Source organism: Hyaena hyaena, unplaced genomic scaffold (genome assembly GCF_003009895.1).
Source record: "Hyaena hyaena isolate Hyena2069 unplaced genomic scaffold, ASM300989v1 scaffold_153, whole genome shotgun sequence".
NCBI lineage: Eukaryota > Metazoa > Chordata > Mammalia > Carnivora > Hyaenidae > Hyaena > Hyaena hyaena.
Window position 1 is genome coordinate 1,439,133 of NW_024080785.1, and position 27,066 is coordinate 1,466,198.

The following is a 27,066-nucleotide window of genomic DNA, read 5'->3' on the forward strand; positions in this document are numbered from 1 at the left end:
TGGAAACCTAACGTTTAAGTGCCCTCTACTTCGTAATCTCCAGGTCTTTCTATTTACCGCCGACTTCTTCCCACTTGCCAGTTAGTCAATCGTTGATATCTTTTCTCTGGAGAATTTGTGTTTTAAAAAAAGAATGCATGGGGTAAAAGTCTTAACAATTCAAACAAATATTTATCTATGGGTTTTTAGGCAGAGCAGACTGCTGGTAGGAAGAGTTGGTCTGGCCTGTATTCTCGAGGCCTGCTCATGGAGTAAGCAGCCACTTGCCTCAGCCAGATGGAAATATAGTCCTGATTTACCTATAAATATCAAATATATTCTCTGCTGCCTTCCAACTGTAAGAATAGGAAATATAAACAGTAAGCAATCAGACACTACACAGTTTTACTGATCAATTTTTAAACTTTTGGAACCAAAGCACCTTAATATATACACAACCCTATTGCCCAGGTCTTAGTTCCCTACTCTGCAGGAGTGGGGCTTTGTTTCTTGCTGTTGTGTCCATCTTACTACTAGGACAACTCTTCCATCACCATGTTAGAAAATGATATAACAGAATCTACTCTTGAGTTCTGTAAGAACAGTATCAGGTAGGATATTCCTTACTAAAAATGGGCTGAAATAGACCACCAAGCACAGTTCTGCCTTTTAAAATTGGACCAAAAACCATGTATTTTTTGCTAAATTATGAATCAATACATTATCTCTGCTTGTATCAATTATTTCTGAATTCTTCCTCTTTATAAGAGAATGTTTTAAACCTTTTATATCTTATAAGCATAAAAACAAATTGATTTTCAGAAAGCTCAAACCTAGAGCAAAAAGGAAGTAAATACAAATGAGCAATTGTTCAGTATGAAGGAAATGATCCTATCTCTCCCCTGATCTGGATGTCATTTATGTTACATAAAATAAAACAGCACCATTCTTCATAATGCTATAGCATTGCTACTACATGACCCTGAATCACTCTTATTCTCCTCTCTGAAACAAGAAGAGGCGGGCCTGGGTGGCTCAGTCAGTTGAGCATCTCTTGATTTTGGCTCAGGTCATGATCTCACAGTTTGTGAGGTGGAGCCAGGCGTATTGAGCTCTGCACTGACACCATGGAGCCTGCTGGGGTCGGTCTGTCTGTCTGTCTGTCTGTCTCTCTCTCTCCGCCTCCTCTGCTCTTTCTGCTTGTGAACACTCTGTCTCTCAAAATAAACAAACAAGAAGAGTATAATCAGGAAGATGGCAGAGTAAGAGGACCTTAAGCTCACCTTGCCACATGGATACAATTAGATAACACTCACAGCAGTGTAAATAACCCAGAAAAGAGGAAGACAGGCAAAACAAACTCCACAACATTGAAGAAGGTAGGAAGATGGAAATGTGGTAGGGAGCTAAGCAGGCCACCTGCAGAAGGGAACTGTGGGTACAGACGGGGGAGAGAAACAGACCCTTTCACTGGGGAGCCCACATGGAGAAGACAAATCCCGCACCATTTGGCTCAGAAAACCAGAGGGGACGAATTTTTACAGCCAGTGGGACTTAAAGCCTAGAATTTACCATTATCTGCTGGCTCAGCTCTGAGAAAGCCAGGAAGGCAAGTGAAAACCAAGTCCCCACCCTTAAAGGAACAGCACAACCAACAGCTCAGAGATACAAAGGAGCAGCAGGTTTGAAAAATGCCTGGGGCCTAAGGGAGGGTTATTTACTAATTGCAGGGCCTGTCCTAGAGAGACAGATTGAACTGGGAGGCTCCTCCAGGAACAAAGGAGCTGGCAGAGCCATTTCCCTCTCCCACCCCCAGCATAAACACAGGCCGCCTGTAGGACTCACCACACTCACTACCTAACTTGCTTACATCCTACCCTGCCCCCTCCAGCCAGGCCTGCCTCAGTCCCAGTGCTGCAAGTCAACCTCCTCCAGAAGACCCGTGCAAACCTTGCCAACACCCTCTGCCAACTGTGAGCTTTGCAGGGCCTCAGTCCCCAGCGGCCCAGCACCTCCTCTGGGAGACACATGCACCTTATTAAAACTGGGATTTATTCCTGGGTTGCAAGGGTGATTCAATATTTGAAAATCAAAGTGATATATCACATTAACCAGAGAAAGGATAAAACTATATGATCATCTCAATATATAGAGAAAAAGCATCTGACAAAGTACAGCATCCATTTATGATAAAAGCCCACAACAAAGTAGGTCTAGAGGGAACATATCTCAATGTAATAAAGGAAAAAAACCCACAAGGGCGCCTGGGTGGCTCATTTGGTTTACTGTCCAATTCTTGATTTCCGCTCAGGTCATGATCCCAAGGTCATGAGATCAAGCCCTGTGTCAGGCTACATGCTATACATGAAGACTGCTTGAGACTCTCTCTCTCCCTCTGTCCCTCTCATCTACTTATTTTCTCTCTAAAATAATTTTTTAAATTTATATATAAAAAAAGAAAAACCCACAGCTAACATTATCCTCAACAGGGAAAAACTGAGAGCTTTTCCCCTAAGGTCAGTAACAAGACAAGGATGTCCACTCTTACCACTTTTATTCAACATAGTACTGAAGTCTTAGCCACAGCAATCAGACAAAAAGAAATAAAAGGCATCCAAATTGTTAAGGAAGAAGTAAAACTTTCACTATTTGCAGATGACATGATATTATAAAAAACCCTAAACACTCTACCAAACAACTAGTAGAACTGATAAATGAATTCAGTAGGATTGCAGGATACAAAATCAATGTACAGAAAGTGGTTGCATTTCTATACACTAATAATAAAGTAGCAAAAAAAATTAAGAAAATAATCCTATTTATAATTGCACCAAAAATAGTAAGATACCTAGGAATAAACAAAATCAAGTAGGTGAAAGGCCTATACTCTGAAAACTATAAAACACTGACTGAAAGAACTGAAGATGATGCAAATGGAAAGACATTCCATGCTCATGGATGGGAAGAATGAATATTGTTAAAATGTCATACTACTCAAAGCAACCTACAGATTTAATGTAATCCCTCCCTATCAAAATACCAACAGCATTTTTCACATAACTAGAACAGACAATCCTAAAATTTGTATGGAATCATGAAGACCCCAAAGAACAAAAGCAATTTTTAAAAAGAAAAAACAATTCCAGTCTTCAAGTATCACTATTCCAGTCTTCAAGTTACATTACAAAGCTGTAGTAATCAAAACAGTATGGTATTGCTACAAAAATAGAATGGAACAGAAGAGAAAACTCCAAAATAAACCCGCAATTATATGGTCGATTAATCTTTGACACAGGGCAAAAATATGTAATAGAAAAAGACAGTCTCTTCAACACATGGTGTTGGGAAAGCTGGACAGCTATATTCAAAAGAATGAAACTAGACCACTTTCTTATGCCATACACAAAAATAAACTCAAAACACATTAAGAACCTAACTGTGAGACCTGAAACTATAAAAATCCTAGAAGAAAGCACAGGCAGTAACGTCTCTGCTATTAGCCACAGCAACATTTTTCTAGCTATGTCTTCTTCTGAGGCAAGGGAAACAAAAGCAAAAATAAACTATTGGGACTACATCAAAATAAAAATCTGCTTCTGCACAGCAAAGGAAATAACCAACAAACCAAAAAGAACCTACCGGATGGGAGAAGATATTTGCAAATGACATATGTAATAAAGGGTTAGTATCCAAAATACATAAGGCACTTACACAACTCAACACCAAAATATCCCCAAAATAATCCAATTAAAAGTGGGCAGAAGAAATGAACAGACATTTCTCCAAAAAGGACATACAGATGGCCAAAGGACACCTAAAAAGACACTCAACATCACTCATATCAGGGAAAGGCAAATCAAAACTACAATGAGATATCACCTCATACCTGTCAATGTTTTAAAATCAAAAACACAAGAAACAAGGTGAGGATGTGGAGAAAAAGGAACTGTGGTACACTGTTGGTAGCAGTGCAATCTGGTGCAGCCACTATGGAAGACAGTATGGAGGTTCCTCAAAAAACTAAAAATAGAACTACCCTATGATCCAGTTATCACAGTACTCAGTATTTACCCAACAAATACAAAAACACTAATTCAAAAGGATATATGCACTCCTATGTTCACTGTAGCATTTTTTGCAGTAGCCAAATTACCAGCCTAAGTGTCCATTGATAGATGAATGAATAAGGATGTGGTATATATACACAATGTAATATTATTCAGCTGTAAGAAAGAATGAAATCTTGGGGCACCTGGATGGGTCAGTTGGTTGGATGTCCAACTCGATATCAGCTCAGGTCATGATCTCACAGTTCATGGGACTGAGTCCCACAATGGGCTCAGCAATGACAGCAGGGGAGCCTACCTGAGCTTTTCTTTCTCTGTCTCTTTCAAAATAAATAAATACACATTAAAAAAGAAAAAGAAAAAAAATGAATGAAATCTTGCCATTTGCAACAATGTGGATGGATCTAGTAAGGATAATGCTAAGCAAAATAAGCCAGTCAAGAAAGACAAATACTGTATGATTTCACATACATGTGGAATTTAAGAAACAAAATGAAACGAAGAGGGGGAAAAAAGAGAAAAAGAGACAAACCAAAAATCAGATTCTTAACTATAGAGACCAGAAGGTCAATAGTAAGGCAGGTGGGTGGGGGAATGGATGAAACAGGTGAAGGGGATTAAGAAGACACTTATTTTGATGAGCACTGAGAAATATAATTGTCGAACTGCTGTATTTTACACCTGAAACTAATACACCATACAGGTTAACTACACTGGAATTAAAATTTTAAAAATTTATAAGAAAGGAGATATTACACACACACACACACACACACACACACACACAGTAATCAAATTCTTTTCAACAAATGGTGCTAGGGCAATTGGAAGGCTGTATATACAAGAAAGAAATTAGGTCCCTACTTTATACAAAAATTAACTCAAAATGGATCAAAGACCTAAATGTAAGAGCAAAAGCTGTAACACTCTTAGAAGAAAGCATAAGAATAAATCTTCATGACCTTGGATTAGGCAATGGTTTCTTAGATGTGACACCACAAGTATGAACAACAACAAAATAGGTTAAGTAGGACTTCATCAAAATTTAAAAACAAAACAAAACAAAAAACAACTCCTGTGCTTCAAAGGAATCATCAAGAAAGTGAACAGATCACTCACAGAATGAGAGAAAAAATTTGCAAATTTCTTATCTGATAAAGATTCATGTATAGAATATGTAAAGAACTCCTACAACTCAATAATAAAAACATAAATAGCACCATTAAAAAAATAAGCAAAAGAACCATGGGGGAGAAGAAGGGGGGAAATGGTGCGGGAAAGGGAGAGAGGCAAACCATGAGAGACTCTTGAATACTGAGAAACAAACTGAGGACTGATGAATGTGGGGGAGAGGGGGGAGATGGGCATGGAGGAGGGCACTTCTGGGGATGAGCACTGGGTGTTATATGGAAACCAAATTGACAATAAACTATTTGTAAAAAATAAATAAATAAATAAATAAGCAAAAGCTCTGAACAAACAGTTCTTCAAATAATATATAACAAATGGCTGGTAATGAAAACATGTTCAACATCATTAGTCATCAGAGAAATGCAAATCAAAACAACGATATACCACTTCACAACCACCAGGATGGCTATCAAAACAAAAACAAAAGCAAAACAAGAGTTGCTGTGGGTGTGGAGAAATTAGGGCCCTTACACACTGCTGACAAGAATGTAAAATGCTAATTCTGCTTCCTGTTTAGTAGTTTGAAAATCTGACCATCAATCATGAACCACTTCAAAAGTCCTGTGTAGAAAAACTATCTCCCTTCTCAACTACAGTTTTCACTCAATGAAAAACTATGTACAATGTACAATAGGGACACTATTATGATACAAGTTGAGTGATATTGTGAAAGACTAGAAATGAGTAGATCTAGTTTTATATTAATATCTTACCATTTACTCAAGTGTCACCTTGAGTATTGTTCATTTTACCTTTTGCAGGTTTAGTTTCTTCGTGGGCAAAATGGAAATGAAAATTTTTGCCATTTACCTCAAAGAGTTGTTGTGAGGATGAAATCAGAGACAGAGACAACAACAAGTAAGAGAGTGGAGAAAAGGAAAGAGACTGTGAATGTGTTTTGCAATCCATTTCCCATGACCGTATATAGTTTTAGCAGAAGATAGCTGGGTTTTAATTTTACAATTTAAAGTAACAATTTGATCTCCGTTCAGTCCCAACCCTCCCTTCATTACTTTCCTTTTTAGTAAATTCTAACATCTATAACTTTCCCCCACCACCTATCCAAATACCAAATAATCCCTAGGAGATCATATAGTCCTTTCCTATAGGCCAGTGTTTTCCAAACTCTTTCCTGTAGAAAAGTGGTTAACAAGATATCATTTTTAAAAGGGTTTCATGGCCAAATGTGACTGGAAAATATTGTATTAAACAAAGTTAAACAAGACTTTTACAAGCCTTCATTATGATGCTGTGTGCAGTGAATCTCAGGGATGAATACAGTATTTTGTGTTTTCCAATGTATGTGACTCTCTTTCTCATGCAGTATTCCTCAAATCAGTTTGAAAATGCTTCTTTCAGATAAACATGAGGTGTGTACACACACATACACTCTCTCTAGTACTTTGAGATTCTCAGAATGAAAAGCAAAATCCCAAATAGTGAATGAATTTTCCAATGGTGGCTACTACTTCTTGGCAGCAAATTAAGGAAGATACGGATTACTCAATCAGATCATTACGTCTCCATTTAAGGTACAATAGCCACAAACTGATGGGGACACTAGAGCAGTAGTCATACACTCAGATACCTTTAGCTGCAAGTAGTCACCACTGTATAAAGCACTGAATATAACATCTGGGAGAAACAACAGATGCATCTTTACATTCCAATGTTTAAAAGAAAAAAAAAAAAACCACTAGGCTGACCCCTTAAAAAACATACATTCAGGTTAAACCTGACCCTTGGGCCAGAAACATGGATCCACTGTTTGTAAAGTATATCACTAAATTTATAGATTTTACCATCAGTTAGGACCATTCATTCATTCATCTTATTTGTACTAATCACTGGTATTTTTTTTAAGGTTTTGTTTGAAGTAATCTCTATACCCAGTGTAGGGCTCAAACTCACAACAGTGAGATCAAGAACTGTATGCTCTACTGATTGAGCCAGCCAGACACCCCTAATCACTGATACTTTTGTTCATTTTTATATTTTAGAATCTAAGTCACTGTTTAACAATTAGACTCGCAGAAATGACACATAAACCAACAAAATTGAGTAATATTCTGATGGAGTATAAATACTGTGAGATGATAGAAAAAGCTAAATAAAAATTGGGCATCAGGGGAAATAGAGGGCATTCCAGGCAAAAGCAAAGAATCGTGTCAGAAGTAAAGAAAGTGAAACAGAATTTCTGGCCTGGAGAGGCATCAGGGGACTCATTGATTTACTGCCAGGGACTAAGCTAGATTCTGGGTCCGCAGAGAGTTCCACCAGACTGGCCCCCATGTACTGCCCAACGGACCCCCACAGCTGGGCCACCCCCACAGCTGGGCCACCCCCACAGCTGGGCCTCTCCCACAGTTGAGCCACCCCCACAGTTAGGCCACAGCAGCTTCAAGGTGAGCTGCTCCCCCCCTGCAAGTGCGGCAGGTGGCACTGCACCCAAAGTGAGCAGGGAGAGGTTGGGGAGGGGATGCAGGGCCACGTGGACCTTTGGTGGAGAGCCTGCCCGAGAGGCACCCAGAAGCTGGCACGGTTCAGAGCATACACACACAGCCTACAGACCCACATTTCGGATACCCAACAACTGCCAAGGCCTGCCCCCTAACACCTACCTGGCAGGTCTGGCACCTGCCCGCGTCCCCAGTCTCCCCATTTCCCATATGCTGCCTTCCTCACTTCCAGGGTCTGCTCTGGAGGAAGGGAAAGATTAAGTAGTGGTCTGCCAGTTGGGTGGGGAGCACAGGGGCCTCCTTCAGGCCTAGGCAGGAGCCTGTGAATTGCGGAGGGTTTGTCAGGACCATCTTTGGGTTTGGAGCCATCGGCAGCATGCTAGGGTAGGGGGTGGGGGGAGAGGCACGCTGATCACGCCTCCTGCTCCACAGACCTGACCTGGGCCCCTCCTCACACCAAGATCTGACTCCCACATGACAAATCCCTCCAGAGTCTCACTGGGACTGGAAGAAGCCCTGTGGCACAGAGTCTTGTAGAGGCCTCTCAGGGGGTCTCCAGATCTCAACCCCAAGACTCTGCTCTGCACCAGGCCCCACATGCTCCCCTTCCAGATCAAGCATGGTGTCCAGAATCTGGGGCTAGGGATGGTAGATGGGAGGCAGCTGCCTCTACTCCTCACTGATTGAGTGGGCCACTGTTCAAGAAAGAGGGGACAGAACCTTCTGGAGGTGGGAGCTGGAGGTCCAGGCTGGCAGCAACCATAGCTGCTGTGTCTCCTGCAAGTCCTGCTGAACCTGAGGGCATAGTTGAAATAAATAAAATATTCTTTTTACCAAAGACGTCAGTCCAGTGGTGAAAACAAAACAAACTTGAGGATATCAGTGTGACAAATGCTATGCTAGATAATCTGCACAGGATGCTGTGGAACTACAGAGCTGACTTGGAAATGTAAGCATGAGCCAGATCATGAAAGATGAAAGACCTACAGGCCATGCTACAGATTTTGGACCTAATCTGAAATTATGAGGCACCATGAAGTTGTTCAGGAAGGCAAATGACGTCAGACTTGTATCTTAGAAAGACTGATGCAGTGCAGACAGGAGGGGAGACTGAAGCAAATACTTCTGCCAATACATAATTCAGTTTTCCATAAAACAGAAACTGTAGACTATGACCAGATTACAAGAAAAGTGTTAAAAAATATATATATTCTACATATGAAGAATGTAATAAATAAATAAATAGATCTGAGACACTGAGTCTAACCTCAATGAAGGGAACAAGTGAAAGAACACAGTTGGACTAAAAAAGATGTCACCTGTAGCCTTCTTCCCTCTACCGACCCCCTCTCCCCCCACATGCTTGCGTCGTCAGGGTTGGGGATAGTCTGGATGTACACAATGGTGAGTGGGAATATCAGAGGGCAACTGTTACCAGGATAAGAGATTTATAAACAGCTTAGTAACAAAGACTCTTCTTTTTACCACCTATCAGAAGAAAAGCAGATATTCAAGCTGTTCTGTAGCAAAGACCCTGTTAAGAACCTAAGAATGCACGTTAGGCAAATTTTCAAAGGCAAATCAACAAAATGCTGTTTCAGTGAGTCATCAAGGTCACAGCTTCTTCCAAAAACATACAATCTGATGGTGTATTTCCATCTCTGAATATAAGAAAATCTTCCTTGCTATTACATTAAGAAATGACCCCACTTCTCTTATCTAATATAGAACATACTAAACTCTCAATCTTTAAAAAAGAAAATCTCATAACTTTAGGTTATCTGTGAAAGGTTTGTGATTTGCTAAACAGAAAACTGTGTCATCTAAGGAGACGTAATATTTAAAGGAGGCTTGCTTTTCCTTCCCCTTTTTATTTGAACGACTTGAGGTCTACCAAGATAAAGTACCTATAATGTTAATACAATTAAACTTTAGCCTTAAGGAAATGTTGCATGAAGACATCCTGCTATCAGTAAAGGTGTCCGATTTCCAATTAAGTTGCTTCCAACAAAAAAGGAAAATAAACACATCTTGCTTTTAGAACATGACGTGATTTTATTTATTCAAATGCATGTGTTTTAATATAACGAATTACCTATTCCATTTATACAAGACCTTGTTTTCTGAGGACCATGCTTAAAAGTCTTTCTGTTATGCCAATCCAAGGGATAATTGTGGCCCACAAACAAGTTCTCTTTGGTATGGACAGCCTGTGTTTAATTGAACTAGCAGTTAACATTTTCTTGGAGATAAGCAATTAGATGCTTCTATGTCAGAATAAAGATATATTACAAAGTATAGTGTAAAATTCACATGAATTTAAGATAAAACAGATTTGCTCCTGATTTCCTTGATTATTCTCTTTACATCTCTGCTATCAGGTTACCTTCTTAGAAAAGTTTGAAAAGCATTCTCCTGAATTGTCAAATGAATTATACATTATAGAAAGAACTGCACTGAAATGGTTAATTTTTAGGTTTTGTTACTTGGAGAAACAAATTTCACTTATTTAGGAAACTAGTTTTAACAAACCTAATTATTTACCAATTATATTGTATCAGAGCACTGTTATCTGAAGTAAAAGAATTTTCAGTAAATACAGTTTGTGGAAACTGAGTTTTTCTGTGATTAATATGCAACGTGAAAGAAGAACTAAAAGTCTTTACAAAATAAATGACACAACTGGATATACAATGTGACATGAAACGGAATCTTGATTTAATTAGCCACAGTATTTTTAGGCTTCAAATTGAGAGAGATCTGTGAGGTTCTAAAAAGAGTTTTAAATAATCATTTTCATCCTGCACTGTAATGTACAAGGGAAACTTCAGAGATTGAGCCATTTCTCTCCTACAGAGCAAGATTCCTACAAATCAATCCCAAATCAAAGAAAAATTGTATATATATTAATGTTTATTTCTGAGAGAAGGAGGGAGGGAGAGAGAGAGGAAGCAGAGAGGGAGGGAGGGAGAGAGAGAAGCAGAGAGGGAGGAAGACACAGAATCTGAAGCAGCTCCAGGCTCTGAGCTGTCAGCACAGTGCCTGATGTGGGGCAAGATCATGACCTGAGCCAGAGTCGGATGCTTAACCAACTGAGCCACCCAGGCGCCCCCCAAATCAAAGAGTATTTTTAAAAGAAGGCAATTCTAGAATTTCTTAGTTACTTTTAAATGTCTGACAAACCACTTTTTTAACACAGTAATTCTTACAAACAGCTAAAATCCATTTTGCTATTGGTTGAAAGGGTTATGTCTTAAGGTATCATAAAGATTAACAAGTACACATCTATGGAGTGCTCTGGTATACTACAATAGAAACATAACGATGTTTCACTGTATGTTTTTGACATCTCAATATTTTGCAAACTTATCTGCACATTTCTTCCAGTAACTGCAACCCTTTAACATCTGTTCTTTATCCAGACTAACATTCCTTAATACTTAATCCCCTATCTTTCCCAACTTTATCTTTTCCACCAGTCTTTATGATGCAAGATGTCTACAACCAAATCAAAAGTTCATTCAGTGGTTTATTTTTACTTAGATGTTTGATTTTAAGCATTGCTTCTACAACCTCCACTTCATGCCACTGTTTGTGGCTTTTTTCTATTACTTGCATTTACTACTTACTACAGACCCTAGTAAATTGCTCATGGCTGGTGTAGCACTGTTACCCAGCACGAAAGCAAAGGGGTGGCTGCATTCATGAGAACTATTCAATAAAGAAAGAGAGCAGGGAATATCTTCCTATTTTAACTAACTCATATAAATATTTCCTTCCATTAACATGGGTAATCAAAAACTATCCTTACAAATAGTTATTTTGAAATATATAAAATCTTAGGAATAGGAAAACACTGGATATACTGTTTCATTATAGAGGAATTTTTGAAATTATTTTTTAATTTTTTAAGTTTATGTATTTATCTTGAGAGAGAGTGCAAGGGGGCAGGGGAGGGGTAGGAAAGAGGAAGAGAGAGAACAAGCAGGCTCCATGCTATCAGTGCAGAGCCCCATGGAAGGCGCGATCTCACAAACGTGAGACCATGATCTGAGCCAAAATCAAGAATCAGATGCTTAACTGACTGAGCCACCAAGCGCCCCCTGAACAATTTTCCATTTTTTTTTTTTATTTGAAGATAAGTAATTTTATTTTAACACTTCTCAATTTTGGATTGTGTGTACTCCACGTGAAATAGAAAAGGAATAGATGAAATGCAACAGTTAGGACAATAGTAACAGAGAAAGGGTACAGAGCCTTACTAGAGGGGATGTTTCTGCTTTCTTCCCTGGCAGAGTCACACGGGCAGGAAGAGAGAAATCAACATCCGTCTACAATGTTGTGGACAGCCTGCCTGGGGAGCTCTTGCCAGTCTTCCTAACGAATTAATACTGTATTGATTTGAGACTAAAGCCGTAACTGAAAGATGAGGATGGGCGTCCTTACTGGGAGATACCTTTGTCTTACAGTTCCAAAAAGACAGCAATAATCACTATTTCAAGGTGTATCATAAAGAGGAAAAAATATCTTCACTGTCCTTTATAATTAGCTTCTGCGGAGGCATGGATCCTTGCCAGGAAAGTGAGAGGATCTTTCCATCTGGTGCCCTTTGGGTGCCAGGGGTGGCAAAGCGTTAGGACAGCCAGGCTAAAACCATGCTGTGAAACAGTGGTGTGCTGCAGCCCCGTCATTCTGGCTTGTGAGGACTGAATTTTTATTAATTTGCGGGCAGTTGATGTTACACTGCTTGAAATTGATCATGGTGAAAGTATTCATATTTACATCATGGGCACTGAGAGCTGGTTTGCCCACATGCCACTGTGTGGAAGACAGTACCACTTGAAAGAGACTCCTGGTTCTGCACCTTACTATAGGCGACCTCAGGAAAGTTACTACATTTCTCTATGTCAATTTTTTCAACTGGTCAAACTATAAGTATTGCAACTCATATGATAATAGCTATAAAGTATTAAGCAATTAGAGAGAGTAACAAGCAAATATTAAGTAGTCTATCAATGCTAGTTATAATCTGTCACACATTGATGGTGCATGTGACTTTGTCCTTATATTTCAAAGCAATTTTAATGGAGCAAGGGTCCTTAAATAAAAGGGCAATGTCAACAATTTCATAATAATACAACTATATGGAGAACAAATATGTTTTTGTTCACTCTTCCCCAGCTACCCTCAATGCAAAATTTCTAACTTAGCATAGATTTAATTTACTTGGCCTTCTGTACAAGTATCATAGTAAAAAGTATTAGAGAAGTATTACGATGCCAAGGAACCCCATGCTTATGGTAAATATTAACCTTATTGTATAAATGTAGGGCCCAGGCTCAATTTGTGAACAGTAGTGTAACATAATGGCCCTTTACAAAGCCGTAAGAAGCCAGACCTAACAACTGACCAGGAATCTCAAACTGACCGCGAATACAACAGCCCAAACAGATGTTTTATTTGAATACAGAACTTTTTCTTCTTCTTTTCTAAAATCTGACTGTAAATAAATGCTTTCAAGAGATCAACTTAAACCCACCACTCACCATTTCTTACATCTAGGAAAGTCTGAAGGAAAACAGAAGCAAGCTTCCAAAAGTCCTCTCCGAATGAAGTCACAAAGGATGTAATTAACTTCTTCAGCAGTGAGTTCTAAGAACATGTAAAGAGTGGTCTACCAAAGAAACTTGTTACAGAAGTTGTTACCCAAGGTTTTTATTGGGGACTAGTAGAGAAGCACCCCTATGCCCAGCATGTTCTAAAATTCCAGATTCTCAAAAGGAAAAGAGGTGTCCAATATAAACACTGTTTGCACAACTTAGGCAGAGCAAGCTACTCTTACCATTTAAACAACATATCACTCTACTAATCAGAATTTCTAGCTAGCATGAGCTAGCCTGGATCTACAGTAAGATACAATTCCAGCCAGAGGTAGAAAACAAGTCACTTAAACTGTCCATTGGCTTTATCATGTAAATTTATAATTTCCATGTGACTTGGTGGATACTGAAAATAGTTCAAGGATTCTTATTACCACCCTGAAGACTCTTCTCATCTCTCACTTCCAACCTTATTCAACAAAGTGCAGGATGCAAAGCCAAATGGATTCGGTATCTAGGTTTCCCGGGGGCAGTCGGCCCCTAGGAAGTAGGACAGAAAGTGCATGAGGGCGCCACTGAGGAGCCACTGGTGAGGATGCACCTGACCCTTAAATGCTTTCAGCATTGTCTCATCCCAGATCCCTTCTTCAGTTCCCAGGAAGCATGGCACTCTTTCCTGCAAAGGTCCAGAGCCACACAAAACTGATATTCTCAGTTTCTGTCAAGTTTAAGAATACTCAAAGGTTGGGGAGCTGAGGGCCACCATTGCTGTCAGCAAGAGGGTGAGCAGTGTTCAGCCTGCTCTTCCTGGAGTTACATTCATGCTAGACCCCATGAACCACCTCAAGGGTCTGAGTGTCTCCTAGGGAACCTAATGCTCAGATCACAAAAATCTGCATCCTGGAACTCCTGGACATTGATGGGACAATCAAGTAGGAATGACCAGAGCTTGAGCACAACTTTGGTTCCACTCCAATAGACTTATCTGTGCATGGAGAGTTTAGCATTGTCCTGCCAATCTGTGCACTGGAGAGGACCATGGTCACTCCAACAACAGTGCAGACTGCCTGCCGTAGAAGGATTCAGACCCTGACACTAGGAATACTATCTGCTAGGGGTTGACAAGGCCTTGAGGGGGGAGGCCAGAGACCATCAGGTGACTTGGCTATCTTGGCCCCCTTATGTAGCATGTTTCTGAATCCTGAGACTAGCTCTGAAGCTGTGTTTTTGCTTCACAGCTGGGGGGGGGGAAGGATGTATGACATCATGTCATAATTCACTCAGATGCTACCTAGGACTTTAAGCATATTTTACAGAGGCCTTGTTCTAATGAATCCCTTTTATTCGATTAAAGTGGTTTAAACAGTACACTAGGCATCTGTTGAGAGCATTCTCCTAAATGGTGGCATCTGAAATACAGCCAGTAGGATTGCTAGTGCTATTTACCCGAGCAACCCAAGTACACGTTTATCTCCTCAAGCTGGAATCAGGTTAAAATAAAGACCGTAAGGCCACAGGCCAAGCAGTGTCAGTTCTCAATCTGTGGAGCAGCTGATCTTCTTAATTGTCTTCCAGGGAAATCAGAGAACATTCATTTTGATCCAATGGTGGGAAATCTCTTTCCCAATTGGCAAGGCATAGGGAAGGATACCAAATTAAAGAATACTGGTAAGTAAATCTCAGCCATCTCTTTCAGCACTCATTTATAATTTTCATAAATTTTAAATGGGTGAAATCCCTGTATAGTCAATTGCAATTTCCAAAATAAAGTGGAAATGACTGCCAAAACAGGAAGACAATAGTTGACCTTTTTATTTGTATTTAGCACTATCTCAGCACTTTTAAATAAGTGAATATCCATTAAAAATCTAGAGAAGTTGAAAAGGTTACTTCTAACAAAGGAAAATAACAACAAAACTAAAATTATTGTAATCCTAAAATAAGCTTTACATAACGGCTTCAAAAGACTGGTCAGATTCCATGTCATTTAATACAACAAAAATCTGCTGGTCACAAGTCCAAGGAACTGTACTGTAGCAAAAATGCTAAAATAGGGCACACACCACAGGCAAATGGAACCACGCAGCTTTACCTAGCCTACAAACAGATTTTCCATCACTCAAAGCCAAGTTGAACTTCATGTATTATAAAAACGTGTAGAAAGTTAATTTAACAAAATTTAGTCTGCCTTTATCATCACTTAATGCCATTCAGATAAACATCAGCCAATTTCTCCTTAAAATTTAAGGATTTCAAAGTTTATTAAGCCCCATAACAAACAAAACTAATTGACACATGTCTAAATTGAGCAATATCAAAAATGTTACTCATATCCTTCACATCATGAACTGCTAACCTTGAAGATAATTGTTAAAACTCCACTGTTTCTTCTTCAAATTAGTGCTAAAACATTTGATGGTTAACAATTCAATAAAGCATTAAAAAGTTCATGGGCCAGGTATCAAGCCTAGCTCTCCAAAATGCCTATGGAGCCTAAAAAAAGATGGGAATGTAATAGAACAGGGGAACCAAAGACTGTATGATGTACTGAAGGCCCTCAAAATCAATGGAAAATGCAAACACAGTGTGAGCTACATAACACTGGTCTGTGGGGAGTCTGTAACTCCAAAATGAAAGCCTGGAACCAGAATCTTAAGCTTTTTCCAAATACAGTTGCTTCCTGCCACAAAGTCTATCTAACAGATTCTTCATAGATTCTGACTAGTCCACAGTAGTTTACATATAGGCTATGGCACTCACCTGGAGATTTCCTGTCACATATTTACATGTCCTGAATGGGAATTAACTGTAACATATAAATAACTGGAATGTTTTTAAAGTCTTTTTTTTCTCTTCGTTTTTAAGATTGTAAACAATTGCTCTAGTTACATAAAACTGAAATACCACTACTGAAGTAGCGTTTTACCTGTTTAAGAAATCGGTCAGATGCATTGCTGTGTTTGGCCAACACGCTTGGCAGAGATGGGTTTGCATATTCAAACTGAGGATTGTAGGTATAGTCAGACTTGAAAAATCTCAGTTTTTCTTTCTCTAAGTTGGTGGGCTTTATAGCAGTCAGTATACAAAATTTCTTCCCAGAAAAGTCATCTCCTTTTTCAAAACTTCTAGACAACTGAGGCTGTGGCTTTGCCTTTGGCAGAGTGGAGAAATGGCGTCGCTTTACCTTGTTTTTGGGCTTAGGTGGCAGTACTATGCTGTTCCCTGTAACAGAGATATCATGTGTAAACTTTATAGGACTCGACACTGAACTACTGACAAAAACACCAGGCTGCCTTTCTAGGCAGTACCAGGTACCACTGCTCATCACAGGCACTGGGGCCTTCATCTTGCGAAGATCTTTACTACGAGAAGAACTAGGAGATTTGCTGGGCTTTCTACATCTTTTGGAGTAGGTGGAGGAAGACTGTTTTTGTGAATGATGCTTTTTCTCCTCTTTGCTCTGTAGTAGAACATTGTAACTACTGGTTCCAGTTGTGAAAATGTCCTTTAGTATTCCAGTAGATAAATGTGAAATGCTTCTTTTGCTGTCAGTGATCAATGACTCTTCTGCATTTAGAACAGACTTCTTAGCAAGTTCTTGCTCAGGCCAGTGAAGCTTTTCTGTGTTAATAAACAAAATCAAAACAAAAGAAATAACAGAGATACCAGATGAAGCAAATTGCTTATTATACAAAAAGTATTCTGAAGGTTCTGTAAACCTTATAATTTTGCAACGTTCTTTAGAAAAGACATTTTAAATGTTAAAAACCATATATATTACTAAACTTCAGTCACGCTAGACACTGTCACTTCTATATAAACATATATATGCTAAATTTTGAAATTTTCAGATTGAAGCCATTAAGACGATCAAAGTTCAACATCAATGTGAGATAATACACATAAATAATCTGAACATTCAACTCTACCAATGACTATAATTTCACAGAAAGTATATAATTTTCAATAGTATTACCATTATCAAAGTAAAATCCAAGGCATTTCAAGGCCAATATAATCTTGAAATCAGATGCTACAAATAAAGAAAACCATCAGGAAAAGAAGGACAACACTACCTTATTTATCTCAGAAACAATTTTTTAAATTAATGATATGTGTATGCTAAAGCATGTTTTCATGTCACACAATTGTGTGTGTGTGACTTTCTTAATTCTTGGCTACAGGTTAAACGAAAATTAAGTTTTTTTCTTGCCATGTCAAGTCTGAAAAAAATTATAACTATTATTACATAGACATAAGAATATCAAATGCTAAACCAAGGAGAGGTCAGCTTTGCCTTTAGATTTCACTGTGCTAAAAGAGGTACAAATCACCTGATATACTGATGCTTATGTTCTGCTTTAAAACTGTTGACCTGCAGTGTTTCATTCCACAAATATATGGGACACTACGAATTAGGTATGTGGCTATAAGAAACATCTTTATAAATCCACTGTCCCTGCCTTCAACCGGCTTCCAGTGTAGCTCTGAAGGCAAGGCAAGCCTATGAAGATTTGAATAGTAATACAAAACAGCGTAAGTTTAACTGTGAAAAACAGAAAATATAGACAATAACCTAGAGTTCAGAGTAGGGAGCAAGTACAGTGAAGAGAAATAGGAGATTTCAGCTAGACCCTTAAGAACTTTCAGATTCAATTCCAAACTGACAAAGTATTTGAATTTGTCTTAAATCCTACTTATCAGAACTAGATTCCAGCTGAAGTCCTATCTACAAATATGATCTCTGGCCAAGCGTGCATACTAACCTTCCTTAAGTCCTTTCTTCAAGTAACATCCCATTCTCTCAATTCTCTTTTCCAAGTCTTATGGACCCTAATGCCTCTAGCCCCAACTTTTGGCTCCTACTATGGAAGCAATTTCAACTAGCCAACTTGAAAAGCTGTCTGCCTTGCCAAGACACAATTTATTTTATTTCAATTTTTTGAAAACTTCATTCATATACATCTGTCATTCACTCATTCAAGGTTTGACATTCAGGGATCCTTTCTATAATAAGTAGTAATACATAATAACAACAATAATGGCAGGTACCATTTGTTGACACATTTATGTGAGTTTGGGATTTCAGAGAAAACTATACATGTCATATCACTTAATTCTCAGAAATATTAAATAATTTGATTAAGGTTATATTACAATAAACAAACAGCAAAATGATTTGAATGCAGGTATATGTAATTCTAAGTCCAGGCTTGTTACATTATATATGGCCATTCAATTATCAATAGCTATTCAACATTAGGTCTGCTATATGCACAGCACTGTACCTTTTCTTTCTCTGTACAGACGCAGACCCTTATAAGGCATGGTAATCTGAGTAACTGATGTACTAAGATAGGTACCAGAAGTGTGTTTTGTTCATCTCTTCCTTTCTAACATCTGGCATAATCTGGCAGACATTCAGTAAGTGTATGCTGAATGAATGAATGCATGAATGAATGGCACAACCCGAAACATGTCATTCTCCAACCATTCTAGATACACAGATATTTGTAGTTCTGGGACCATTCTACAGTTATATGAAATTATGAAATCACGGCAGAAGTAGAAATATAACAGGGAAAATCCTGAAACAGTGGATCTCAACCAGAGGCAATTTTGCTCCCGAGGAGGTGTACGGCAGTGTGTGGAGACATTTTGGTTGTCACAACAAGGGAGGGGTACTACTGGCATCTTGTGGGTAGAGGCCAAGTATGATGGGAAATATCCTTCAATGCATAGGATAGCCTCCTACACGAACAAATCCGTCCTAAAGTAGTGCCGTGGTAAAGAAATTCTGCCCTAAATATAAATTTTTAAAGCTTAGAAGTCATAGATTGTAGGGCAAAGATTTGGTAAGGTACCAGGTCAAAAATGGATAATAATCCAAATACGTAAGGTACGTAATACTTCTTCTAGTTAACATTTTCTAGGTCGATATGTGAAATTTGAATTCTGGTGTCTTAAAGATAACATAAACACATAAATACGCAGAGACTAAATGTCTACTCTATGTAGAAGATGTGAAGTAGAAGCTAGACACAGGGTCATGTTGAAGGTTGACTGCACAAAGAAGCCATTCAATAAATGGAAAAAAACAGCAAAAAATAAACGAACAAACACAACTTTCATTACAGGCTGGTAAGTCTCAGTTCCTCAGGGGTTTCAGACTTAAATGTTGCCAACTGATAGCCCAAACTGGGCAGGCTAGGCACACATAGGCTAAGGAACACCAGAGCACAGGCTGTAGCCTAAATACCCAAGAACAATGTCAGTTTCCCTAAAAAAAATCACAAGTTTATGAGACAAGAGGTGATTAGGAAAGAAAGACTTAAATGGATACTAAAAAGGGAAAGAGCAAACAAACAAACAAACAAAAAAAACTGCGATAAGAATAGGGTATCACAAACAGAAAAGTCAGGTGAGAAGCAAGAACAGCCAGTAAGGGAAAGGGAGGTAATCATGTTCTTTTCTCATTTGGTCTTCATAATAAAAAGGGAGAAAGTTACATCAAATTAAAATCAGAGAATAAAACTATTCTGAAGAAATCCTAATTTTGATGGTTTATTACAGATGTGTTGAGTATATTTTTTGAAAAATGAATATTCATGTTGTGTTGAGATCATTTTTTGAAAAATGAATATTCAATTTTAAAATGCTTTCTTTGCTTCCTAAAGCATAGTAGCTCTCTGACTACAGAGCTGAACTCAGAGTTCTTTTGTTCTGTCATAAGGCATCAGTGACCTCTAAATTCAGAATTCTGTTTCAACTCAAACAATCTATACACCTTCAGGATACTTAACAAAAGTTCTAAACCATCTGCCAAAATGTTCAATGGGGACTGGGGTTGGGAGAGTGGTGACAGAGTGTGCAGGACAGTACCCTTTCCCCTAGGAGTTGTAGCACTTCAGCTCACTTGCTAATTATCTACCTGAGAGGATTAGCCCCGGTCTTTTTTAAGCTCCATGTGCTGATGAGTAAGGTTTGGGAGTGCCAATGGTATATTTATTTAGTAAAATACCAATCCTGCCAAATGCTGACTATCCCATGAAATTCATAAAAGTAGGGCAGGAGATGAAACAACTCATGACAAATAAAATTAATTTCTCAGAGTCACACTGATCTTATTTCATTTGTATTAAAGTGTACTATTAGAGAACCTAAAGTACTGTTTTTTGAAGTTTTAATTATTATTGCTTACTTTAAAAATGACTTTTAAACATGAATAAAAACATGAGAGACCAGTAAGATTTCATTGAAGAACATCATCTTCTCTTTCTTTTCCCTGAAAAACTAAACTTTTAAAATGCATACATAGATTTCTTTTGGGGGAAGTATACTCATTTTCCCTCGGAAAAGTAATAAGGTAATCAGTCCTACTTTCTCATATTAAAAGTCACTATGTAATGTGATGTTTTAGCCATCAGTAATTTTCACTAAAATTTAAGAGTAAATAAAAATAATTTGTTGATCAAAGGAATCATTCATATACCATCTGATTACCCATATTGAGGGGGGGAAGGGGGAAATAATAATACATTAAAATTGATACTCAGGTGGATATACTGAAATTACCAACACAATGAAAGCTTAATTTGTTTCTAGAACAGGTGAAAAGGATACCAGGATTCCTGGCTTCCATCCTCAGCTCTTTCAATGACCTCTCTGTAATATTAGCCTTATCATTAAACCCATCGATGCCTCATGTTCCTCATCTAAAGGAATGAGAGAGAGAGGTTCTCACTAAACTTTGTTTTTCACAACTGTGAAGAGGTGAAGTTTCACAGTAATTATGAGGTCCCTGGCTGAAAGACAGATTAGATCACCAGAAACAAAGGCTGGTGGAAAATACCATTCGACCCATTTTGACCCACAAAATGGCAATTTCGTACAGTTCACTAATATTTATGAAACCTAGGAACATGGGATAATCTTACATAACAAGACAACAGATTGATTACTAACAAAAGAAAAGACAAAACAAAACAGTATAGTCCCCAAACAAGATAAACACTTTATCAAGTAGTTCTTCATCACTTAAAACTCAAATGGTATAAGCAGAAAAAATGAATACATTATGGTAACTTGTATAACAGAACACTACACTGCAATGGAAAAGCAGCTGAGGGTGCAAACAACAATACAGTGCACCTCACAGACAATACTGTGCAAACGAAGCCAGGTCAAAAGAGTATATACTGTATAATTCCATTTTTACATAGTTCAAAAACAGACAAAGCTAATATATGGTGTTAGAATAGTGGCTACCACTGACAGATGGGTTATAAACTAGGAAGAGGCACCATGGTACCATACAGGGTACTAGAAATGTTCTCTTCTTCTGGGCAGTGGTTACATATGCACAAATTCATTGGGCTACATATTTAAGACTTGTGCACTTTACTGAATGTAAGTTACACCTTAATCTTTTTTGGAAGGCTAGGGAGCAGAGAGACAGGGAGAGAAAGAATCCCAAGCCCAACGTGGAGCTCAAACTCACAAACTGGGAGATCATGACCTGAGCCAAGATCAAGAGATGAACACTTAACCAACTGAACTACCCAAGAGCCCTACACCTTAATCTTTTAAAAGATATGTGAAAACATCAGAATCTTTGAAGACACACTTATTGCCCAATTTGTATTGTAACACATAATCTACTGTTTTTAACATCTCTGAATTCAACGGAACCCCATATAGTTTCTTGACTGTAAGTTAAAAAGAGAGAGAGATAAGCCTGGAGCCTGCTTCAGATTCTGTATCTCCCTCTCTCTCTGATCCTCCCCTGCTCATGCTGTCTCTCTCTCTCTCTTTCAGAAAGAAATAAATAAAGAAAAGAGAGAGAGAGATAAAAAGGCACTGCTCATGTCATTCAGGAACTGAGAAAGCTGACTTAACTTCAGGATTCCCAAAAATGTCAGAATCCTAGTTATGAGTACTTCAGTGTTACTCAACTAGTAACAATGATTCCTTATAATGTGATGCTATCATTTTTGGTCAGAAATCATTGTGTGTTATTTTTTTTTTTTTACAAATAGTTGATTGTCAAATTAGTTTCTACATAACACTCAGTGCTCATCCCCAAAGTGCCCTCCTCCATGCCCATCCCCCCCTCCCCCCCACATCCATCAGTCCTCAGTTTTTGTCAGCATTCAAGAGTCTCTCATGGTTTGCCTCTCTCCCTTTCCCCCACCATTTCCGCCCTTCTTCTCCCCCTTGTTCCTCCGTCAAGTTCCTCCTAATCCTCCTATACGTGCAAACATATGATATTTGTCCTTCTCTGCCTGACTTATTTCGCTCAATCATCGTGTGTTATTATTTTAGTTAGAAATATGCAGGGTATTCTATAATGCCAGTTAATGGTGGTTGTAGTAAAAGAAACAGCTTTAAACACCATCTGAAACAACAGTGAATGTGCTACAAAACAAACTTCCCCATGGCTTTCCATAAGATGAAGACAAAACTCTTAACCATGGCATATGAGGTCACTTACGGTCAGGTCACCCACTCTGCCTCTCTGGCCTCCTTGCACAATGTTGCCCTTACTCAGTCCACTCTAGCTTCTTTTCATTCTGTCAATCCCTCACACTCACCATCCTCTCTTCAGACACAACACCTCTTCATACACCGTCCCCTATGTTTGGAGAGCGCTTCTTCCCATCAGATTAATTCCCACTCATCCTTCAGTTCAAATACCACTTGCTCAAGAAATCTCCCCTGGAAGGTTCTTTGAAGCACTTGTCACAGTTGTAGTTATACATCTGTTTGCATGAAGACCTCCTCCAACACGGAAATTACAAGTTCTATTATGGTATACATCTGTGTTTGTTTTTGCTCATTCACTGAGGATGGCTCATGAAAGGATGGCCAGAGAGGTAGCCAATATTTGAGAGGAAAGAAAGGATACAGGATATGAATGCCTGAAGGTTGAGGGGGAAAAAAAAATCATACCAGGATCGCATTTTTTTTTTTAAAAAAAGAAACAATTAGTGATGTTGAAGACAAGTTTTAATGGCAGGTGCCTACTGCTATAGGACAAACAGGAGTTATGTGCCTAAGTGTATTCATCTCATATGGCCGAACACTGGTCTTAAGAAAACTTTTGTCTCCAGTATTTGTAAACACTCACTTTTGTTAGAAAGGAGGTTCATTTCCAGAGGACTGCATCACTTCTTATATACCATATAAAATATGGGGAGTAGGAAATCATAAATTAACATATTCTTATAAGGCTTCTAACAGTTTTCTATTACTCACTGAATGAGCTAGATGTCTTCTATTTTGAAAACAATTTTATACTCAAGTAAAATACACTCTTTCCAGGCAAAAATTATTTGCAGATTTGCCTGTGATAAAAACTTAAAAAGCATCATCTTGACTTAACTATCAGATAATGCACCACTGATGTTAAATGAGATCTTCATGTTGAACTTTGTGGCTTAAATCAACATAGAGGCATTGTAGTAGTGTCCTGCCTTTCCTAGTGGTTGAAAACATGGACTTTGGAATGGAGCTTATTCACTTTGAATCTTGGCTGCTTATTAGTTGTGACCTTGACCAAGTTAACTTCTTTGTGCTGTAGTTTCCATTTCTGTAAGTGGGATAATAATACATATTTCACAGTACTGGTATGAAGGTTGAAAATGGTAATATATATGAAGTGCTAAGAACAGTGCCAAACTGTAATAAGCAGCCTGTGTTAACTATCAGTATGGTTATTATATTCAATATTAAAGTCAGCTCCTACAGAAATACTCCATGGAATACTGCAAATGGGAAAATATTTAGAATCATTACATTTGGATTTCCAAGGTAAATTTAACAGTAATTACTTCTATATTCCAGTATCAACATTTTAGTAGCTTTAGTATAATAAACTATATTTAAAAAGCTATAAGCAGGCAAAAAAAAAAACACCCCTTTTTTTGATTTGATTCCATTTCAAACAGCATATACAGCATAGATATCTTTCTTATATTGTTCCTCCAGTCAGCAGTTTTACCAGAATGTTATATTTAATTATATTAAATCACGACTAATAAGTCAAAAGTATGTTATTAAATAGGAAAAGATTTCAGAAATATTTAAGTAATTGCTTCTGTCCTGAGATTAAAAACCACCAGAAGAAGACGGCTTCTTAGATATCAAAAAGTAGTGAGAGGGCAGTAAGGGAAAAGGGGGGCATATCTTCAGCTACATACTCTTCATAAAGTTTCTAGCTGTCCCAATTGGGCTTTCTGATATGTTAGTGAAAATGGTTGCATTAGAGTTCTGGAACTATTATTTTAACTGGCCAAGTTCTATATAAAAACTATTTTGAGAGGCTCCTGAGTGACTTCAGATTTCAGCTCAGGTCATGATCTCACAAGTTGTGAGTTCGAGCTCTGTGTTGAGCTCTGCACTAGTGCTGTGCAGCCTGCTTGGGATTCATTCTCTCTCTCTTAAAATAAATAAGCTTTAAAAAATTTTTAAAAACTCTTTTGAAAAACAACTCAATTATTTCTAAAGGGGATGTAAATTTGATGCTCTAATTCTCAAATGGCTGTTGAACTATAGATATTCACTGCAAAATTATCTATCTCAGGGTATGCAACATGTACAGTTGGATTGATTTTTGCCACTAAATCACAGAAAGGGAGGTGAGACAAGATAAATGAGTCTATTTCATAAAGTATCTCTCCTCAAACTTCGAACTCTGCATAGTGAAAAGCAGGAGATCCACTTGGTTGGCCAGAAAAACCACTTTCTGATACTAATATTATCATAATGCTATGCTCTCTCTAAAGTGATTGTTTGCTTTGGGAGAAATTATCATAATGGATATTATTTCTAAATCGTTATCTAATAACCTTGGCTTTGGCAAATTCAAACTATATTTTTCTGCAAGGCAGTGGTTTTCAACAGGAATGGGGGGGAGGGGTAATTTTGCCCTGCAGGGAACACTTGACAATGTCAGGTGGCATTTTTGTTGTCACAACCGAGTGTAGGGGCGGTGGGGGGAGGGGGAGCTATCTAGTACCCGCTCACAAAAAGAAGGTATGGTATTTTTAAGTAACTTTCAAATTTTTCACTGTATTTTAAAATGAAAAAAATAGTACCTGCATCAAATTACATTTAAAAAACGAATGCCAATTTAGGTTTGCTTCCTGTAACTCTTATGTTTCCTGTCAACACAAATATCAATGAGATAAAGTACAAAATCAGCTCCATGTTTTATAACATGAAACGGGAAAGAAAACAGCATAAAATTAAGACCACAAGCATTTTCACTGGAAAGGAATTCAGTTTTAGAATTTAAAAAATGATAGAAATAGTCTGTTTGGTACTGCAATGACAGAAACTAAAAAAAATTCTGGCTTTATTTTGACCCTAGTTTGCAGATTAAGCATTTCCCTTTGCTGTTGTTGTTCGTCATGATCCTGGACTACCACAAACCCTTTCTTGCAGAAATGTTATACAGAAATGGCCTAGGGAAGGCTTCTAATACGTAAGCTAATATTCAAATGGTTAACATCAAACCTATTTTTTAAATAACATAAAAGGCAAGTAAATTTTCTGACCTGGGGTATGAACACCGATTTCTTCTGCTGAGAATACTACACACCATAAAGTGACCTATTAATACTATCAATCCAAAACGTTCTCACGGATTTAAAAAGCACAGGAAAAAAAATCAGAGAGAAATAGACACCGTATACGCATACACTGGAATGTATTCTTTTGCTTAGCTCAGATTTTTCTGAACATTCTAGAAAATTAGACGCCAGTACACTAAAATGCCTAACTACACAGCTAATACGCTTTGAAATGGAGTATGTAGAGCGCACATTCGTAGGACCGGTCATCTGTCGATTATGATTTACTTCCCTAGATTCCATGGCACGTGTTTACTGATAATAAGCGACAAAAGGAAAAGGGACCGTTTTTCTGTCTTCCCTCCGCGCAATTTCCTGAGCACCTCCTGCGCGCCGCGCACTTGCTCTGGGCGCCCCCGCCGCGCGCGGAGCCCACTCAAGCCGTTTCCTCGGCCTCCGGGGCGACTGGGGCCCCGAGTCGCCTCACGCCCGTCGCCTGCGGCCGCGAGGACGCCGTCCGCCCCCGCCAGCCCACGGGCCAGCCCTTCCCAGCACTCACCCGTCACGCGAATGGACTCCAGCATCGTCCCGCCGAGGCCGCGGGCGGCTGGCCGGCTCCAGGGGCGAAGGGGGCGACGGCCGGCGAGAACCGGCCGGACTGCCTCGAGGCTCGAGCCTCAGACGCCGGGTCGCGGCGGCGGGCTGCTCTCCGCTACCTGGGGAAAGGTAAAGCGGACAAGGACGGACGAAGACGTGCGCACAGGGCTGGGAGACGCGCTCCCTCCACACCGCAGGTGCTGGAAGGTACACACACACAGCGGCTCTACCGGGGGCAGCTGCGCTAGGAACCCGCCGCCGTGACGTTGCCGCTCCCCCGTTGCTAGGAAACGCTCCGCGCCGCGGCGTACGCCGCGCTCCGCAGAGCTTGCCCACCGCTTGGGGCGCTGGCGCGACGGCGGCCAAGCTCACAGGAAAAGAGAGGAGGGAGGGAAACTACAGCTCCCGGCGAGCAGTGCGCAGGCCCGCGGCCCCAGAGATTTGTGGGCTAAGCCCCGGGACAGGCTTGGGTCTCTGGGCTACTGGTATACACGCGTTTTGTCTGATTATTCTCATAGACTAGACGTTTGTGCCCTGTTCAAGAGGGCTTAATGCTGCCGGTAGCTTCACAACAGAGAGGCGGTGTAATATGACAGCC

General features: G+C 39.1%; 1 protein-coding gene across 3 annotated transcripts in view; it reads right to left on the reverse strand.

The window, feature by feature from the left end:
• Nucleotides 1-26,619, reverse strand: part of KIAA0895 (KIAA0895 ortholog) — a 55,076-nt gene extending 28,457 nt beyond the window's left edge. For all 3 annotated transcript variants that reach the window (XM_039239144.1, XM_039239142.1, XM_039239143.1), the window contains exons 1-2: nucleotides 26,431-26,619; nucleotides 16,223-16,917 (exon numbers count right to left, since the gene is read on the reverse strand). In XM_039239144.1, the coding sequence (XP_039095075.1) occupies nucleotides 16,223-16,917; nucleotides 26,431-26,455 (720 nt within the window). In that variant the 5' untranslated portion in view covers nucleotides 26,456-26,619. The remainder of the gene's footprint in view (nucleotides 1-16,222; nucleotides 16,918-26,430) is intronic.
• Nucleotides 26,620-27,066: the final 447 nt, after the last annotated feature.